The sequence below is a fragment of the Nuphar pumila genome, chromosome 14, assembly GCF_984573655.1.
Source record: "Nuphar pumila chromosome 14, dmNupPumi1.hap1.1, whole genome shotgun sequence".
Taxonomy (NCBI): domain Eukaryota; kingdom Viridiplantae; phylum Streptophyta; class Magnoliopsida; order Nymphaeales; family Nymphaeaceae; genus Nuphar; species Nuphar pumila.
In genome coordinates this window covers 15,531,145-15,548,322 of record NC_143262.1, presented here as the reverse complement: position 1 = coordinate 15,548,322, position 17,178 = coordinate 15,531,145, and the positions used below count along the sequence as shown (strand labels likewise).

At 36.3% G+C, this 17,178-nt stretch overlaps 1 protein-coding gene across 1 annotated transcript; it reads right to left on the bottom strand.

The window, feature by feature from the left end:
• Positions 1 to 7,974: 7,974 nt before the first annotated feature.
• Positions 7,975 to 13,173, bottom strand: LOC149816487 (putative 3-beta-hydroxysteroid-Delta(8),Delta(7)-isomerase). Its single transcript, XM_089987855.1, has 4 exons — positions 13,014 to 13,173; positions 11,392 to 11,538; positions 10,716 to 10,824; positions 7,975 to 8,318 (listed from the first exon to the last, which is right to left on the bottom strand). The coding sequence occupies exons 1-4, from the start codon at positions 13,123 to 13,125 to the stop codon at positions 8,063 to 8,065; spliced, it is 624 nt and encodes a 207-aa protein (XP_089843981.1). The 5' UTR covers positions 13,126 to 13,173; the 3' UTR covers positions 7,975 to 8,062.
• Between the last annotated feature and the right edge of the window lie 4,005 nt (positions 13,174 to 17,178).

Here is a 17,178-nt window from a genome sequence, read left to right as displayed (position 1 = left end):
TTAGGGTTTAGGGTTTAGGGTTTTTGGTTAAAGGGTTTAGGGTTAAAGGTTTTAGGGTTTAGGTTTAGGGTTAGGGTTAGGGTTAGGGTCTAGGTCTAGGATTTAGTTTTAGGTTTAGGGTTTAGGTCTCAGGGTTTAATAATATATTAAGGGTTTAGGGTTTCGGGGTTTCGGGTTAGGGTTTAGGGTTTAGGATTTGGGTTTAGTAAGATATTAAGGGTTTAGGGTATAGGGTTAGGTATAGTAATATATTAGGGGATATATGTACCGATTTGTAAAATATTAAGTATTTTTTAGTGTCGATTTGTTAGATATTGTAGTATGTAATTGAAAATGTGCGTGAGGAATTAACATTGTAGCAACATGAGGTGGCCATTTGCGTGTTCAGAGCGTTGCTCATTTAGCAATTTCTATGGAAACTGATTCATAGGTTCGTACCTGTAATTAAATAGTTGTTACGTGAATCGCTATCGTCAACAAGTATAAATCGCTATTTCATCAAACGTATAAATCGTTCCTGCTTTAAACGTATAAATCGCTGCTTCAAACATATAAATCGATGTAGAAATCATACCCTTCATAAGTATATATCGTTGTAACATTTGAGCTTTCACAGTAAATGTCGTTCCACATGCCGCTCGTTATCAAAAATTGATATGCCTTCTGAGACCTGGATTCCAGTTGACGATCTATGCGATTTACGCAATGACGTATATGTTGGTCACAACGATTTGCCTTTGTATAGAAAATATTGGAATAGTAGAATGTAAACCGCGGTTGTTAATATTGATTTATAAGCTATTATGATGAATTTTTGTATCGATTGGTAATATATTATGCGATATGTATATCGATTTGTAACATATTATGTGTTTTCTAGTGAAGATTTGTAAGATATTTTTATTATGACATTGAAATGTGTGTGTGCGGCATTTACATTATTACAAGATTGTGGTGGCGATTTACATATTCAAATCGTTGTTCATTTAGCGATTAAAATTGAAATCGCTTCACAATGTCGTAGTTGTCATTAAATTGTTGTCACATGAATTTCTATTGTCAACATACATATAGGATAAGTCATTTCTTTAATTGGCACGGTAAATAACAACTCCATGCATAGTATAGTGCGATGCAACTGACAATCATGACAGATAACATGAAGAATGATGTGCATGTAGATTTAGTTTTGCATAGTCAACAGGAAGAAATCATTTTGCCTCATAAGTGCGCGTAATTTTCATTCTCCTCCTTTTTCGTTTGCTTTTCCTTCTCTTTGTCATCCTTTTTCTTCATTTTTAGTTTTTCCTCATCTTTCTTCGTTTGCTTTTCATCTTTAATATCTGATGGATCAGGTTTCACATAATAAATATCCAATAATTTGTTCTTGTCGTTTTCATTCTCAATGTTCATTATATTTTGGTACTTCACATAACCCTTATATATATCAGATTGGCAGATGATTTCTCCAAGAGTCATCCCCTCCAACGGCGAAGGCTTTCTTGTCTTACAAATTGTAGCCATTGCTAACCTGCACAACACATAAATTTAACTGCAAATCGTTGAAGAAATCGAACCCTTCATAAGTACATATTGTTGTAAATCATAAATCGCTACTGCATTAAATGTATAAATTGTGGTTGCTTTAAATGTATAAATCATGTATCATAAATCGGCTAAATCGCTACTGCTTGAAACATATAAATCGTTGTTGCATCAAACAAATCGCTACTGCATTAAATGTATTAATCATTGTTAAATTCAAACTTACAAATCATTGTAGAAATTTAGCCCTAATAAGTACATATTGTTGTAATATTTAGCCTTCATAAGAACAAATCGTGCTAACTATTTTTTGACGCTCAGAAGGTAGATATGTACAAATCGATTTGTTTTAGTATGAAAATATGTATTATTTAGCATGAATAGTATAACCAGTTGTAAGATTTAGCATTCAGATTTACATAACGAAAATCGATTTGTTTACATAACAAAACCTTATACAAAACTCACCCAAAGGACACAAGTTTTGCTAATCCGACAATAGAGGAGAAACATCTGGAAGCTAGATGTAGCTGATGGTGGCAATGATGCTCTGACTATGCTTCGACAATAGTAGACGATGAAAAAGGGTGCTCCGACGGCAGCAGATGACGTCAAAGGTTGTGTCGTCAAAGGGAGCTCCTGTTACAGCAGATGGTGCATCGTCATAGGGTGAGCCAGAACGTTTAGGGCGACATATTGCGAAGAGCTCCTGTTAAAGCAGAATTGTTTACTCCTTAGGGCAAAAACGATGATGATTTTAATCCTTTCTCTCTTCTGGCGGGAGGACATTTTTGTCCTTTACTCGAAATATCATTTCATGGTGCTAATGGCGGGAATGAGTAATTAAGTCTTTGCAAACAAACCGAACTCTGATGCTAAGTGATGCCGACACACACGGGGAAACACACCCCACGTGCTTACATACGTGGTGCTCATTTAGACCCGAGAACACGCACATGCGTGTTCCGGGGGGGAACATATAACCCGCTTCGGAAAATAAGAGGCAAGTGAATGAAAATATGAAAGAATATTAAGATATCAGGAAAGAAGCTCCTACCAAATTAAATGGTCTACGGAAAGTCTAGCTAAGAGCTCGATATTTCTGGAAGAGCCAACTCTAGAATTCAAATCTGACAGTTTTGTATTATCTCTAAGGATAGCCTCAATCAGAATCCTCATGACAATTATAACTCATTGATTTATAGTGATTGTAAACTTAATATATTGGAGAACGAAGGTAAGCACTACCAGAGAGAGAGAGAGAGAGAGAGAGAGAGAGAGAGAGAGAGAGAGAGATGTTGGCCTCATTCGACCTAAAATATGCAATTTTTGTATAGCTGGAAAATGATTACAACTACATCCTCCATTGCCTACAAGGGCTCCGTACATCCGCTTAGATGAGTCAGCTTAAGGCATTCATGTTACGAGTGCACATTCCTTACCTTATGGCTTAAAGCAGAGTTAGGGAAAAAAAAAAAAAAAGACTACCATCCTGCATGCATGAAGGCATAACTGTAGAAGGAGAAACAATTTGTGTCATACTTTGGAGGTGGACGATGTAGCATATTCTAAAAGATTGGAAAACAAGTTACCTTCATGCTCTATTTTCTTCATCGCTTCCCAAAATAAATGTAAGACTTTTTTTTCATAAGAATGATACCCAAAAAAACATTCTACTTTGTTTTGTTTTGTTTTTCCAAAATCGTCTTACATTTCAAAATCTTAGAACAAATTCACTCTTCTGTCATGTGATGTCAAGCTACCTTAAAAATGATTTTTCTGCAAGGGATGATTTTGGAAAATTGGATAAGGGAAAGGATGGTTTTAGGTTTTTGAAAGGGACGATTATGAAGAAAACTCCACATCTATAGGATAATTTTTATGTATAGTTACCTAATGAATCATGAAATTAGGTTTAGCTGGTTGAGATTTCAAACTTGTAAGGGAAGTGCCTAACCTTTCCATTTTTTTTTGAAAGGCAAGCTGGGGTTAGGCAGACCCCCACAAGTTATTATTCAATGTACCACTGGGGTTTTGAACTTGCAACCTCTCACGACAGGGAGACGTGCACTGACAACTCCTACCAACCACGCGGAGCCCCAGTTGGTTGCTCAAATAGGTTATTGGTTACTCTTGCCTAAACTACAGACAGAAATCATTGGCTCTAATATGAAATTGCCTATTTACCTTGCTCTTTAAAATTACTTATTTATCCTTTCTTTTATTTCATTTTCATCCTAACCTTAGTTAACCCTCTCCTCCAAGGGGGTCATTGGGAGCACGTGACATTGGGGGCTCTCCTCATTTACCAATGGATTTAGCTCATGACTTGGCTCCTGTGTTCGTGTTTAGCCAAGGGAGCTCAGGCTTGACTCGTCCCAGAATGACACGAGCTGAACATGAGTTGGCTCCTGTAAAAACATTTCCTGTTATTTATACATGAAATATATATATTTTATATATTATGATTAATAGTTTATATTTTATGCATATGTTTTCTTATTTCTATGCATCGTTATACATATACACACACACACAGAGAGAGAGAGAGAGAGAGAGAGAGAGAGTAATGGGTCAGTGCTAAACTCATTTGGTGCTAAACGGCATGCTAAATCTGATGGTACTATGTAATTTTATAGGGATCAGCTCTTGAAGCATTTGATTTTAATACATGGGTGGGTTTTTATAAAGTTCGAACAATCAATAGTCCAAAATCTTGGTAAATTTTTGAGGCTCCAAACATCATTTTTTTCATCGAAAGCACATGATTCAAGTGTGGATTCTTAGTAAATCGACCATGTCCAACACATTTATAGGGCCAGACCGCATAAAAAGCATTGGAGAAGCTGAAAAACTGATTTAGCACCGATCCATTACTCTCTCTCTCTCTCTCTCTCTCTCTCTCTCTCTATATATATATATATATATATATATATATATATATATATTCAAGCTGGTGTTTGGCAGACCCTTAGCAGTTGATTGAGTGGAAAAGATTGAGATTACATGTATTCGATTAGGATGCCTCCTGCAAAGGAGGACGCCAATTGAGGGGGGTGATATTTCGATGATTTCACCATCTCTGACCTAGCCTTTTTGGCCAAAAAATTACTCTTTAAATTTGAAGTACTATTCTATTCAAGTTATACAAAAAGTTTTTGAGATACATAGGGATATTGTCTCGTGTATCTTCCCTCCACAAAACCCTTTAGCTTGATTACAATATCAGGCCTTCCAATTTTGATAATCATCTTTGAATCATGATCTAAAATATATATTATACATAAAAATTATATATATTATACGTACCAACTCTCCCAAGTCGAACACCTTATGTTTGGGCTCAACTTGTTTAAGCTAAATTGAGTTGCTCATGGCTCGGCTCGGCTCGGCTCGCTAAGCAAACAGATAATGAACGAGTTCATGATGAGCTGAGTCACGAGTTGCTGGGTTAGTTTACTATGAAAATCTCATGAAAATGTCACAAAAAATACTTGAAAGTTAAAAACAGTATTTTCTTGTGAGTTTTTCATCAAAAACATAAATATCACGTGTTAAATATGATATTTATGTTTTTATCAGCTATTTATTGTAAAACACTGTATTTTTTAATTATATTCTTATAAAAAATGAATGCTTTGAACCTCACCGAGGACATGGTATTGGATAGAAATGATTGGAGGAGAAGGATTCATGTGGAAGACCCAGAATGGTTTTCTTTTTTTGGTTCATCGCCCACCCCAATTGTTTTAGGATGAAGGCGTAGTTGTTGTTGTTGAAGGCGTAGTTGTTGTTGTTGTATATTCTTATAAAAAATATTTTTTGCCGAAAATACAAGATTTTAAAAAGTCTTCGATTACTCCCAAATTTTTGGCTGCCGGTATTTTTAAGTTTTTAACCATTGTCACTGTGACGGGCACATTACTAGCAAAGAGAAAAAAGAAAGGGTCTTTCTTGGGGCATCTAATAACTTAAATAAAAAAGAAAGGGCAAAAATGTCATTTTTTATACTTAACCAGAAAGGTTAAGAGTTAACTAAGGTTACTAGAACGAAGACTAAGAGAAGCAGTGAAACATAATTTCATCATCAGTTAGGCACCTATATATAATTTTCTCCAAAAAAAAAATGTTATAACAAAATCCCCCTTGTGTTGTTTCTATTTGATTATAGTCAACTTATATTGAATGAAAAAATGCATCTGATTATTTAAACCACTGTTGTTAAAATCGGTTGACTAAGTGAACAGGCTTTTCAAAAAAAATGATAAAAACAGTTTGAATTGAATCGGTTCAGATCATGTTTTTAATCAGACCATTTCAAAGATTATTGTTATTTAATTTTATTATTATAAATATTTATATTTAAAAAAAATCTAATTGAACCGATTCAGCCAAAAATTGGCTGGTTTTTTTAAGAGGGATGAATCAACCCCCATTTCATTTCGTTAAGGGGCTGATTCAATCTGAAACAACCAATTTACAGAGATTTTGATAACGTTGATCAGAACAAATTAAATGGTTTTTAAAGTAAATAAAAACAAAAACTAATTATTAGTACATCCAAACCTTACCTGAAGGAACTAAAACTCAGACTACACGTTAAGAAAATAAGGAACTTAATTTAATAGTCTAAACAAATGTTGTTAGAATCGGTTTCAAACCAAATCCTTTTTCAAAGCAGTTCAGAGAATTAGCGACGGGTCGAATCAATCTGAATTGGTCTTTTTAAAGTTCAAAAATCATGCAAATAGAATATATGAAAATACAGAAATAAAGTAAATGATGACTTATAAGGTCCAAACAAATTCTAAAATACATTTAATACATAAAACAATCAAATTCCCATAAATATTTGTCATGAAAACCAGAAGATATTCGACAAAACCAATTCATCCATTTCTTAAGAAAGCCAGTGAAAAACTGATTTTAACCCAATTGGCCGATTCAGGCAGATTTGGTTAGATTTTGACAACATTGTCTAAACAGCATGCTAGAATCGCCTTCATTCAAACTGCAATCTTACAATCTGATTAATTTAATCATGAATATACACAACATGAAGGTACACAATTATCTTGTTTCGTAAGAACCGCATGAAATCACCCCAAAGGCAGTTCCGTACACCATAACTCACAAACTATGTCACACGGACACTTCATTTTGCCCTTCGATACCCACGTCGACACGACTGTCCCTGTGTCGACACACATATTGATACGCTTGTCCCCGTGTCAACATATCGACACATCATTTTACCCTCTATACATACAAGTTTGTATTCAATTTATAATTTATAATTATATTTTCATTTTATAACTTTATATTTTCAGTATATAATATGTATTTTAGATATAACATATATATTTAGATTATATTCAGTTTATTTTGTATTTATGTGATATTTAATATATATATATATATAGTTGTATCCCTATACCCACATTTTTTTAGAATTGTTGTGTCGTACCCTTCATACTTGTATGTAGTCATGTGTACTTCATGTCTCTCATTAGTTTGAGTCAAGTTGATATATAAGTTGGTATATATTATATATATTGCCATTTTAGTTTGCCTAAGTTGTAGCTGGGTAGGATTTTAGTTCTTCGAACACCATTAGAGTGTTCCTTAGTGTCACACCACCCATTATCTTTGGGTCACAAATGTGATCTACATGCTTGATTTTATAGGAATCGACTGTTGGGTCATCCGATTTCAACACACAGATTTTTATAAGATTTAAAAAGTCAACGGTCTACAATTTTAAAAAATATTCAATGCTTAAAAAATCATATTTTTTATAAAAAATGTGATCCAAGTGTTCTTTTCTAGCAAAATAGTTCACTGGCCCATAAGTTGCACCGGTGAAACCAATTTCACAAACTCTCACTTTGAGCTAGTAAAAAATAACTTCACTAGCACAAGTTTTGTGTCAGTGAAAAAGATTTTCATTGGTGAATGTAAATTGCGCCAGTAAAACCTTTTACCGGTGAGACTTTTAAACTTTTACTAGTGCAGTAAAAATTGAATTTATAAAGTGTGCAAGGTCAGATTTGCTAAAAACAACTTAAAACCCCCTATTCACTCTTGGGTAGGCTCAAAAAGTGTTACACACACACACACACATATATATATATATATATATATATATATATATATATATATATATATATATATATATATATATATATATATATATATGGCACATAATATATAAATATATAATAATGTAAAACAAGCCTATAAAAGCCGAGCTTGCCACGTTTGAGCTCGGCTTCTTTACCTAAATGAGCTAGCTCATAGCTTGGATCGCAAGCTCAATTTACAAGCTCTCATCTCATCTCCCAGCCCTAGACAGAGAATTAGATCATGGATACCAACAGGCAACAACAATTGAGATATGTGGTTTGGTGATGCTTGCAAAGATAAAAATGGAAAAATACCAACTTAAAATTAGTCTCAATATTCAAACTTACAACTAAAATAAACTCATGTCCGTCCTTAGAAGCGAGACACTGCATCAAACGCTTTTTGCCTTCTGTTTGGGATACAAGGACATAATCTTGTTCCAGCACCTGACTGTGATGAACACGGGTAGCGCAAACCAAGGGCTGTTTAGTCCCACATAGTAGGCCCAATAGTAGTATCTACTGGTGGCAAAATTGTCACCGTCCAGGATTGCAGTGAGAAAGTACACTATTGTCCCATAATTCTGCGCCGTGCAAGTGCCGAACTGCAGCATGTCACTGTACGGTTTCCCCGTTACCATAGCATACCTGTGGATTTGACATCAGTGAGCATACTCGGCTTCGATCATACAACAAAGTATGCCCTCCATGGGTTTTGAGCTATGGTTGTTGCATGTAAGGTGACAAATCACAGTTACACTAGCTAGGAAGGTAGATCTTTAATTACTGGACAAGAGTTACCTAGGAAGGTAGATCTTTTAATCATAATTTTTAAAATTTAAACTGAATTAATTTTGTATTTATTGTTTACCAACTTTTTTGCAATTCATGTTTTTATACCTTTTTTTATATTGCAAAATCAACCATCTATCACTATGGAAAAAAACCACTAAGGTTCAATTTGTATTTGCAGATGATGGCTGCATAGTTTAAACCAACCATCCATCCAGCACACATGCATTTCATGCGCTCACACACATATACATATATAGGATTTATCTAACATTAAACTAGTTGCATGTAGGGGTGGCAATTTCTGACACGACCCGCCCGACCCGCCAACCCGCCTCTTAGGCGGGTTCGGGTTGGGCTTAAGCCAACCCGTTTAATAAACGGGTCGACCCGTGTAACCCGTTTATTAAATAGGTCGGGTTCGGGTTGGGGGTATGCCAACCCGCCAACCCGGCTGACCCGTTTAATAAACGGGTTAGGCGGGTGGGTCAACCCGTCAACCCGACCCGCCAACCCGTCTGCCCGACCCACCAACCCGTCTGCCCGACCCATCAACCCGCCAACCTGTCTACCTGCCAACCCGATCCATCAACCCGCCAACCTGACCCGCGAACCTGAAAACCCGTTTACCCGACCCAACCCATTTATTAAATGGGTTGGTGGGTCGTGTCGGGTTACCCGTTTATTAAACGGGTCGGGTTCGTGTTTGCCACAGCCGACCCGTTTAATAAACGGGTCGGGTTCGGGTTGAGGTATGCTGACACGCCAACCCGCCAACCCGACCCGCCAACCCGACCCGATTGCCACCCCTAGTTGCATGTATTTAACATTAGATGAATTTAACTTATTAAAATAATCAAAATGTCTGACAATTTTTAAAATGCATGGTTAATTTTTAAGGTTAAAAAAAATAACTTTGAGTTTTTCATATTTATATTTGTAAAATACATGTTTTACTTTTTTGAAAAGGGTGTTAAATCTCAAACCCATCTCGATACCATATGGGTCTGGGCTTGACCCAACTTTTGTCGGACTCGGCTTCCAAATGGAGGCCTGAACTCGACCTGAATCAGGCCAGGTATCCAAAAGCCCGTTGGTCACCCCTAGCTATTGGTGTTTTTTAAAGTGAATCTAACTATTTGGTCTGTTTGGTGGGGATTAATTTTGAATCGCCAAAATGTAATGTATGTACAAGTTGTTCTAATGATTCAGGAATCGATGGTTGTAAGTAAACCAAACATTTTTTTACTTAAAAAAGGTATTGTTTTTTTTTTTTGTCAATATCAAAGGATTGATTTCTAATAAATTGATTAGGTTGAACACATTGTAATGTCAGACTGAGTCAAAACAATTCATTAGAAACTAATAACGTATGCACATCCGCACCAAAAGACTTAATATGGGAAATGGAGGGTGATCATGTGCATACTTTCCATCTGTTCTTGGAATCTACAGCTGACAGGCTGTATGGAAAAGATGGAGGGTGCTCAGATGCAACAACACATAAAAAATGTGCAATGCGATTGCACCTGATCCAACCTGGACGCTATCTAATGCTCTAATCCACCAACTAGGGGTGGCAAAACCTGACACCACCCGCCAACCTGCCTCTTAGGCGGGTTCGGGTTTGGCAAAAATGAACCCGTTTAATAAATGGGTCAACCCGCCTAACCTGTTTATTAAACCCGTCGGGTTCATTTAGGGGTATGCCAACCCGTTTAATAAACGGGTTAGGCGGGCGGGTCAACTCGCCAACCCGTTTACCCGACCCAACCCATTTATTAAGCGGGTTGGCGGGTTGGCGGGTCGTGTCGGGTTACCCATTTAATAAACAGGTCGGGTTCTGGTTGAGGCATGCTGACCCGCCAACCTGAGCGATTGCCACCCCTACCACCAACCATGCAATGGCCTGCTATCAATCATGAAACTTAGGGAAGCCCTTATGGGGCAACCAATACTTGTGTTCACAAATTGTTTAGCAGCCCATGAATGTAAAATATTTAGACTCAAGGGGTTTGCCGTAGTGGGATGAAAACTAGGCCGTTTGACGAGCAACCTAGGTTCAAATCCCATGGGCATCACTCCCCGTGTAAGCCGAAACTTGACGGCTCCCAGCTGGGTTGAGGAGTAAGTACGGCAAGCTGAGCCAGCGTGACTAAGTGTCTGTGCCTGGGGCAGTTTCTCCGAGTAAAAGTAAAAAAAAAAAAATGAATGAAAAATATTTTTCATTGATGGCTTGTAGTTGAGTCTTACGCAGAAAGAAGGCTGGCCGGTCCTGCTAAGGCCGCAGTTATTCCTTCCACGGCCACAACTGCAGAGTCTCTTGCAAGGTATCTTGAGTCACCTCTACTGTATTCCTTCCCTACAGTTTGTTTCTAAAATAGGTTAATAATGAAAAATAGTTAAGTTACACTCATCTACACATGATGTCAATATTGATGTAAGTTGTTTTGATCAAATCTGACTCCATAGATGGATTCAGCATAGTCAGTCTGATTAAAAAAGTATACTTTTTAAAATCAATAAATTTTGATATGTTTATAGCCGTTGATTTTCAATCGCCATAAAATCCTATACAAATTTGGGATTTTAGCGATTCAAATGTTGGTGAATCAGATCATGAGATCATATTTGATTAAACAACTTACATCTAAAGATTGAGTAAGAAGATAGAGATGACATAGGGGATGAGTGAAACTGAATTTAAGGAAAAAAAATTTCCAGCTCCAAACTTCAATGTATGTCTTGAAACTTAGTGAAAGGTGCAATATGATTGCACTAAATATTTGTGCATTAAGCACCTGATGATCCGTCATCTTGGGACAGGGCCTGTCAGTTGTAGGCCCAAGGCCTGATGGAGGGCAATCAGGTGCTTAATGCACAAATTTTGTGTCATGTGATTGCACCCGATCCGGACTCTGAAACTTACAGGCATCTGACAAATAAGTTGGAGGCGTCTTCCTATAAAAGTCGGGGGTGAATGAAACGTATCCTTCCATGATGATGTGGGTGAGACCCGTGAACACCCACCAGCATATGACGACTCTGTCAGTCTTCGTAAGTTTGCTGTTGCATCCTGCGCAAGAGAAAAGCTCGTAAGCAGCTTATAAAAATGGGTCAAAATGACAAAGAAAATCCGCTGAATTAAAAGTATATATATATATATATATATATATATATATATAGAGAGAGAGAGAGAGAGAGAGAGAGAGGTAAGCTGCTAACCACTTTTTTTTAGCTAACCGACTTTTAAAGAGTGTTTTCATGTTTTTCTTAAATCTGGCTATACAGATGGCTTCTACATGTGTTATTTTATACGAATCGATTCTTGGATCATCCTATTCTTACGCAAATAGGTTCTTATAAGCTTTAAAAAATCAACGGTTTAAGATTTTCTTAAATATTCAAGGCTTAAAAAATCATATTTTTCCATAAAAAATCATATTTTCCATAAAAAATACAATCCAAGTATCATTTTCTAGTAATTTCACTATGCTACTGAACACATCTATACTATCAGATTTAAGTAATACATGCGAAAAACTCTTGTAAAGCCCGGTTAACACTGTAGTTAGCTAGAAAAGTGGTTAGTAGCTATCTCTCTCTCTCTCTCTCTCTCTCTCTCTCTCTCTCTCTCTCTCTCTCTCTCTCTCTCTCTATATATATATATATATATATATATATATATATATATATATATATATATATATATGCCCCTACCAAATGATCGAAGCCCTTATGGAACCACATGGATAGGTTTTTTTAGCATGAATATTTTCATTTCGACACACCCAAAGTCGACCCCATGTAATTGCGGAGCAGGTTATATGTTACCCCTCCCGAAGACAAGGCTTGATGATGATGATTCACATTTCCACACACAACATGCACTCTTTACACCAAAAAACAGAAACCAAATCATGTTAGGTATGCTCAATTTCTATGCTAAACACAATTGTATGGTTAGATCAAATACTTGGCAGCTAAATCCCTGCAATCAAGAGTGTATATGTGGTCTCATGGTTCAGAAACATAAAGTGTTTCATTTGTTTGCACATGATCTGCCGTCCACACACACATATACTTTACTACCATTAATTTACATATACCTAGTCTCCAAAAGGTCATCTTTGACATGTTATATTTCTATTCTAAACACATTTGTGCAGTTAGATCCAATATTTGGTGGCTATATCCATCAAAGCTCGTCGTAGTACGAGGGCCCTCACCATCTCTAATTCTCTTCTCAGAGGATTGTAAGCGGGTTTTCAATCCTCTGTATGATGGGTGAATTAGAGATAAACAGAAGCTGTTGCATATTTTTTTAGGAAGATTGATGTATGCAATTTTTAATATTACCTCTCCCCGCAGTTTAAAAACGAGAAGGAAGAGGGTAACAAAAGTAATTGCATCAGACCAACCCCAACAATATCTTTGTTGCTGGCTTTTTCTTTCTCTTTTTTGTTTCTTTTTTCTCTTTCTTTCAAAAACAAGAAACCTCGAATAAAAAAGTAAAGAGAGAGAGAGAGAGAAAGAGAGAGAGAGAGAGACGAGATGTAATCCAGGCGAGGAAGACGACGAGTAGGGAGCTGCCACCATAGACACCAAGGATGATATAGTGAGGAAGGGAGATGGGGACGTAATCTGGAGGGAGGAAGGCCATTGCTATTTGCGGAAACAAGAGTAGGAGAGCTCTATCTTGATCCTCTTCCCCAAGGGGCAGGCTCCTGATCTTCCTTTATAGCTAGCAGTGCCTGCTGATCAGTGTCAATGAAGAGACGAATGTAACGTCCCAAATTCATCGACATAACTCCTTCACGTGCATGTAGGCTCTTGCATTTACATGTCAAGTCCCTATCAAGCATCAGCGATGTCAGGCTAGATTTACATGTCAACTTGGTCAACTTGGCCAACTTGCTCTGCACTACTACATAATGACGCTATACGCTATCAGACAACTTGTTCTGCGGTAGATAACGACTCCTCATCCGTGCTTTTTTGTTGTTGCTCTTCAATCCAGTTTCTTTATATGAGATAAGATATAGTTAACGGACGTGCTTCACGTTAGATCTTTAAAAGATATATATCTCATAAGAAACACACGTAAAGTTTTGACAATAATTATAAAACATACATATATTGTTAAAAATATGCCTAAATATTAAGTCTCTTTTTTACTAAATAAATTTTCTTTTGAGAAGTTTGAAAGCCAAAAAATGGTAAGAAAAATTCAAGTAGGAAAGAAAAAATGATAATTTTTTCAACAAAACATTTGACCAAGTTTTCCTAAAATATGATTTTTAATAAAAAGAATTTCTCCACGCTAGAAGAAGGTTTTTTTTATAAAGAAACTTCTTTTGGAATAGAGGCAACCATTTACCCACAATACATTTAATTTCATGAGCTGTCACAAGAAAAACTTCCTCCTACCCACCACCATTTTCAACTCTCTCTCTCTCTCTCTCTCTCTCTCTCTCCCCTTTCTCTAAGAAAAGGTTGGTTGACCCTTTTCTCTTTCTTTCAGGACACTACAACAAAGCAGTGGATTAGCGACGACCTAATTTTGTCGCTAATCCGCCGCTAACCGGCTTAAAGACGAATTAGCGACGGATATCTTATGTTGCGGATTTTTTGACGCTAACTGGCGACGACATAAATCCGTCGCCCGTTCCGTCACTAATTGCGATGGAATAACGAACGACGGATTTCGTCGCAAATTCGTTGGTATTAAACGGCGACCTCGGCTTGGCGACGAATTTACAGTCGTCGCTAAATTATATGTATAGCGACGGATATATCCGTCGCAAACAAGAAAAAAAATAAAAATAAAATATTTGAAAATTAAACATCGAGAACGCTACAATTTATATTTCCTGTATAATTTATATTTCCTGTAAATAAAAAACAAAGTACACATAAAATTACATATAAAAGAAAACTAAAACAATTAATCGTTCCACTTTAAAATTCACAAGTTTAATTATTTAAAATTCAATAATTACATTTTCAAAACAAAAAAAAAATAGAACAAATTCAACACATTAATCTAATCATCGCCAAGATTTTGTGCGTCTTCTTGTTCATTGCCTTGATCTGTCTCTTCAGCTTCGCTATGCTGATTATCGCCAGCAACCTACACAAGAAAAGAACAGTCAGTATTAATAAACAAAATATATTGAAATAAATTATACACTATATATGATTCTATCATGTGCTCATATGTGTTCTAAGGCAGTAAAAAAACTCTATATGTGATTCTATCATGCTCATATATGCTCTAAGGCAGACAAAAAACTCTATATGTGATTCTATCACGAATGATATGTGTTCTAAGGCAGTAAAAAAACTCTATATTGATTATATCATGCTCATATGTGTTCTAAGACAGCCAAAAAAACTCTATATGTGATTCTACCATGCTCATATGTGCTCTAAGGCAGGCAAAAAGCTATATATGTGATTCGATCATACTCATATGTGTTCTAAGGCAGTAAAAAAACTGAATATGTGATTATAACATGCTCATATGTGTTCTAAGGCAGTCAAAAAAACTTTATATGTGATTCTATCATGCTCATATGTGCTCTAAGGCAGGCAAAGCAAAAAACTTTATATGTGATTCTATCAAGAATGATATTGTTATAAGGCAGTAAAAAAACTCTATATGTGATTCCAGCATTCTCATGTGTTTTAAGGCAGTCAAAAAACTGAATATGTGATTATAGCATGCTCATATGTATTCTAAGGCAGTCAAAAAACTGAATATATGATTATAGCATGCTCATATGTGTTCTAAGGCAGTAAAAAAAACTTTATATGTGATTCTATCATGCTCATATGTGCTCTAAGGCAGTCAAAAAACTTTATATGTGATTATAGCATGCTCATATGTGCTCTAAGGCAGGCAAAAAGCTATATATATGATTCGATCATGCTCATATGTATTCTAAGGCAGTCAAAAAACTGAATATGTGATTATAGCATGCTCATATATGTTCTAAGGCAGTCAGAAAAACTCTATATGTGATTCTACCGTGCTCATATGTGTTCTAAGGCAAGCAAAAAGTTGTATATGTGATTCTAGCATGCTCATATGTGTTCTACGGCAGTCAAAAAACTAAATATGTGATATAGCATGCTCATATGTGTTCTAAGGCAGTCAAAAAAACTGAATATGTTAAGGCAATCAAAGTTACATGAAATCTAACGACATGTAATATATTGCATGAAACTTTCATACCTGAGAGTGACGTGCAGTCGAAGTTCCCCTGTTCAGCAAAAAACTGTTGAACTCAACTCGGAGAACGTCGACGACGGTTTCATGGAAGTAGTCACGCATTGTGTCCTTCACGATCTGGCATACATCATCACCGGAAAGAATAGGATGTTGCTTGGAGGTTATGTCGACGGAAGAAGTCTGTGAGTCGTAACTGGAAGAAGCAATAACATGTGAAGTGTTCATATTACTCTCAAACCCGAACACACGACCCTTTTTTGGTTCACCTGATGCAGTCACCCATGCTACATGATCAAATGATGGATGCTGAGTAGCGTCGTCGCCATATCGCTCTACCATCTGTTGCTCATAAGTCTCCTACAAAATAATGTTTATAGTATGCATTAATAATTAATGATAACATTATGATAACTTGCATATTACAATAATTATTAATATAATAAATATATACTATTGTTATTCTCGCCTTCTCTGATACGAATACTCCTGTGGTCTTCCGTTTATGTGTTTTAACAAACACATCTCTGTATGGTACAATGCCTCCTTTTTCTGCTTTCTGCGAAGTTAAGTGATAAAAGATTTAGTTAACAAGTTTGCAACAATACTTATAAAATTGATATTATATATTGATGAGTTACCATTTTCTTCAAGTGGCTTCCAAAAGTCTTAGATCCACATGTGTGTAGATGGGCTTCGAGCATTTTCGCTCGATTTTGTGCAGCTTTCGCAGAGCGATTTCGAAATGCACCCCTCGCCCACTTGTCACACATTTCCTACCAATAATCTCTCATGATAGTAATAGGGTCATGGCCCTTCCACTGTAGTGGATCATCTATTCCGCCAGATGTTTTTTTTGTTGCAGTCCTCATATTGTGTAGCATGTCTGCAAATCGATTGACAACCACCCTCTGCCACACCTTCCTTGCATCATGTTCCTCCACCGTAGTCGTGAAACGATTCGAAACCTATATATATTTTCAAAAAGTTAGTAGAGATGATTATAAAAAAAAAATTAAATATGAAACACATTAACTATGACAAACAACGGTATACCGCGAATGAGCACCACAATCTGTCTATCACCTCTTTTGGATACTCTTTTCATTGAGCGACTGGTCCTGGTAGATGTTGAAGAAGTGAATTCCTAATCTCATGTACTACTTCTTGTGGCTCAAACCTCGTGCTCTATATGAATTGGTTCACAGTAAATATCAATATAAAATATTTATAAGATATGCAATAATTGAAAATGAAATACTTACGGTCGATTATCGATATACATTATTTGAATGAGTCTTTTTGTGCCAGACTGAGAAGACTCTGCATCATGTGTTGGGTGCTAACTTGTGTGATCAACTGGTGTAGGTGAGTCGTGTACAGGCGAAACAACATCTGTAAAAAAATATGTTAGAAATTCTCAGAATACGCATTTCAACTAATCAAGCATCCAATTAGTTAAATGATATACCTATCACAGGA

What these genes read in the sequence shown, in the direction of transcription:
- LOC149816487 (XM_089987855.1), bottom strand. Translation starts at nt 13,125, where the DNA reads ATGGCCTTCCTCCCTCCAGATTACGTCCCCATCTCCCTTCCTCACTAT. An exon ending in AACTTATTTGTCAGATGCCT is followed by an intron (nt 10,825 to 11,391) that starts GTAAGTTTCAGA and finishes AACAAACTGTAG; the next exon opens with GGAAGGAATACAGTAGAGGT. An exon ending in CCGGCCAGCCTTCTTTCTGC is followed by an intron (nt 8,319 to 10,715) that starts GTAAGACTCAAC and finishes TCAAATCCACAG; the next exon opens with GTATGCTATGGTAACGGGGA.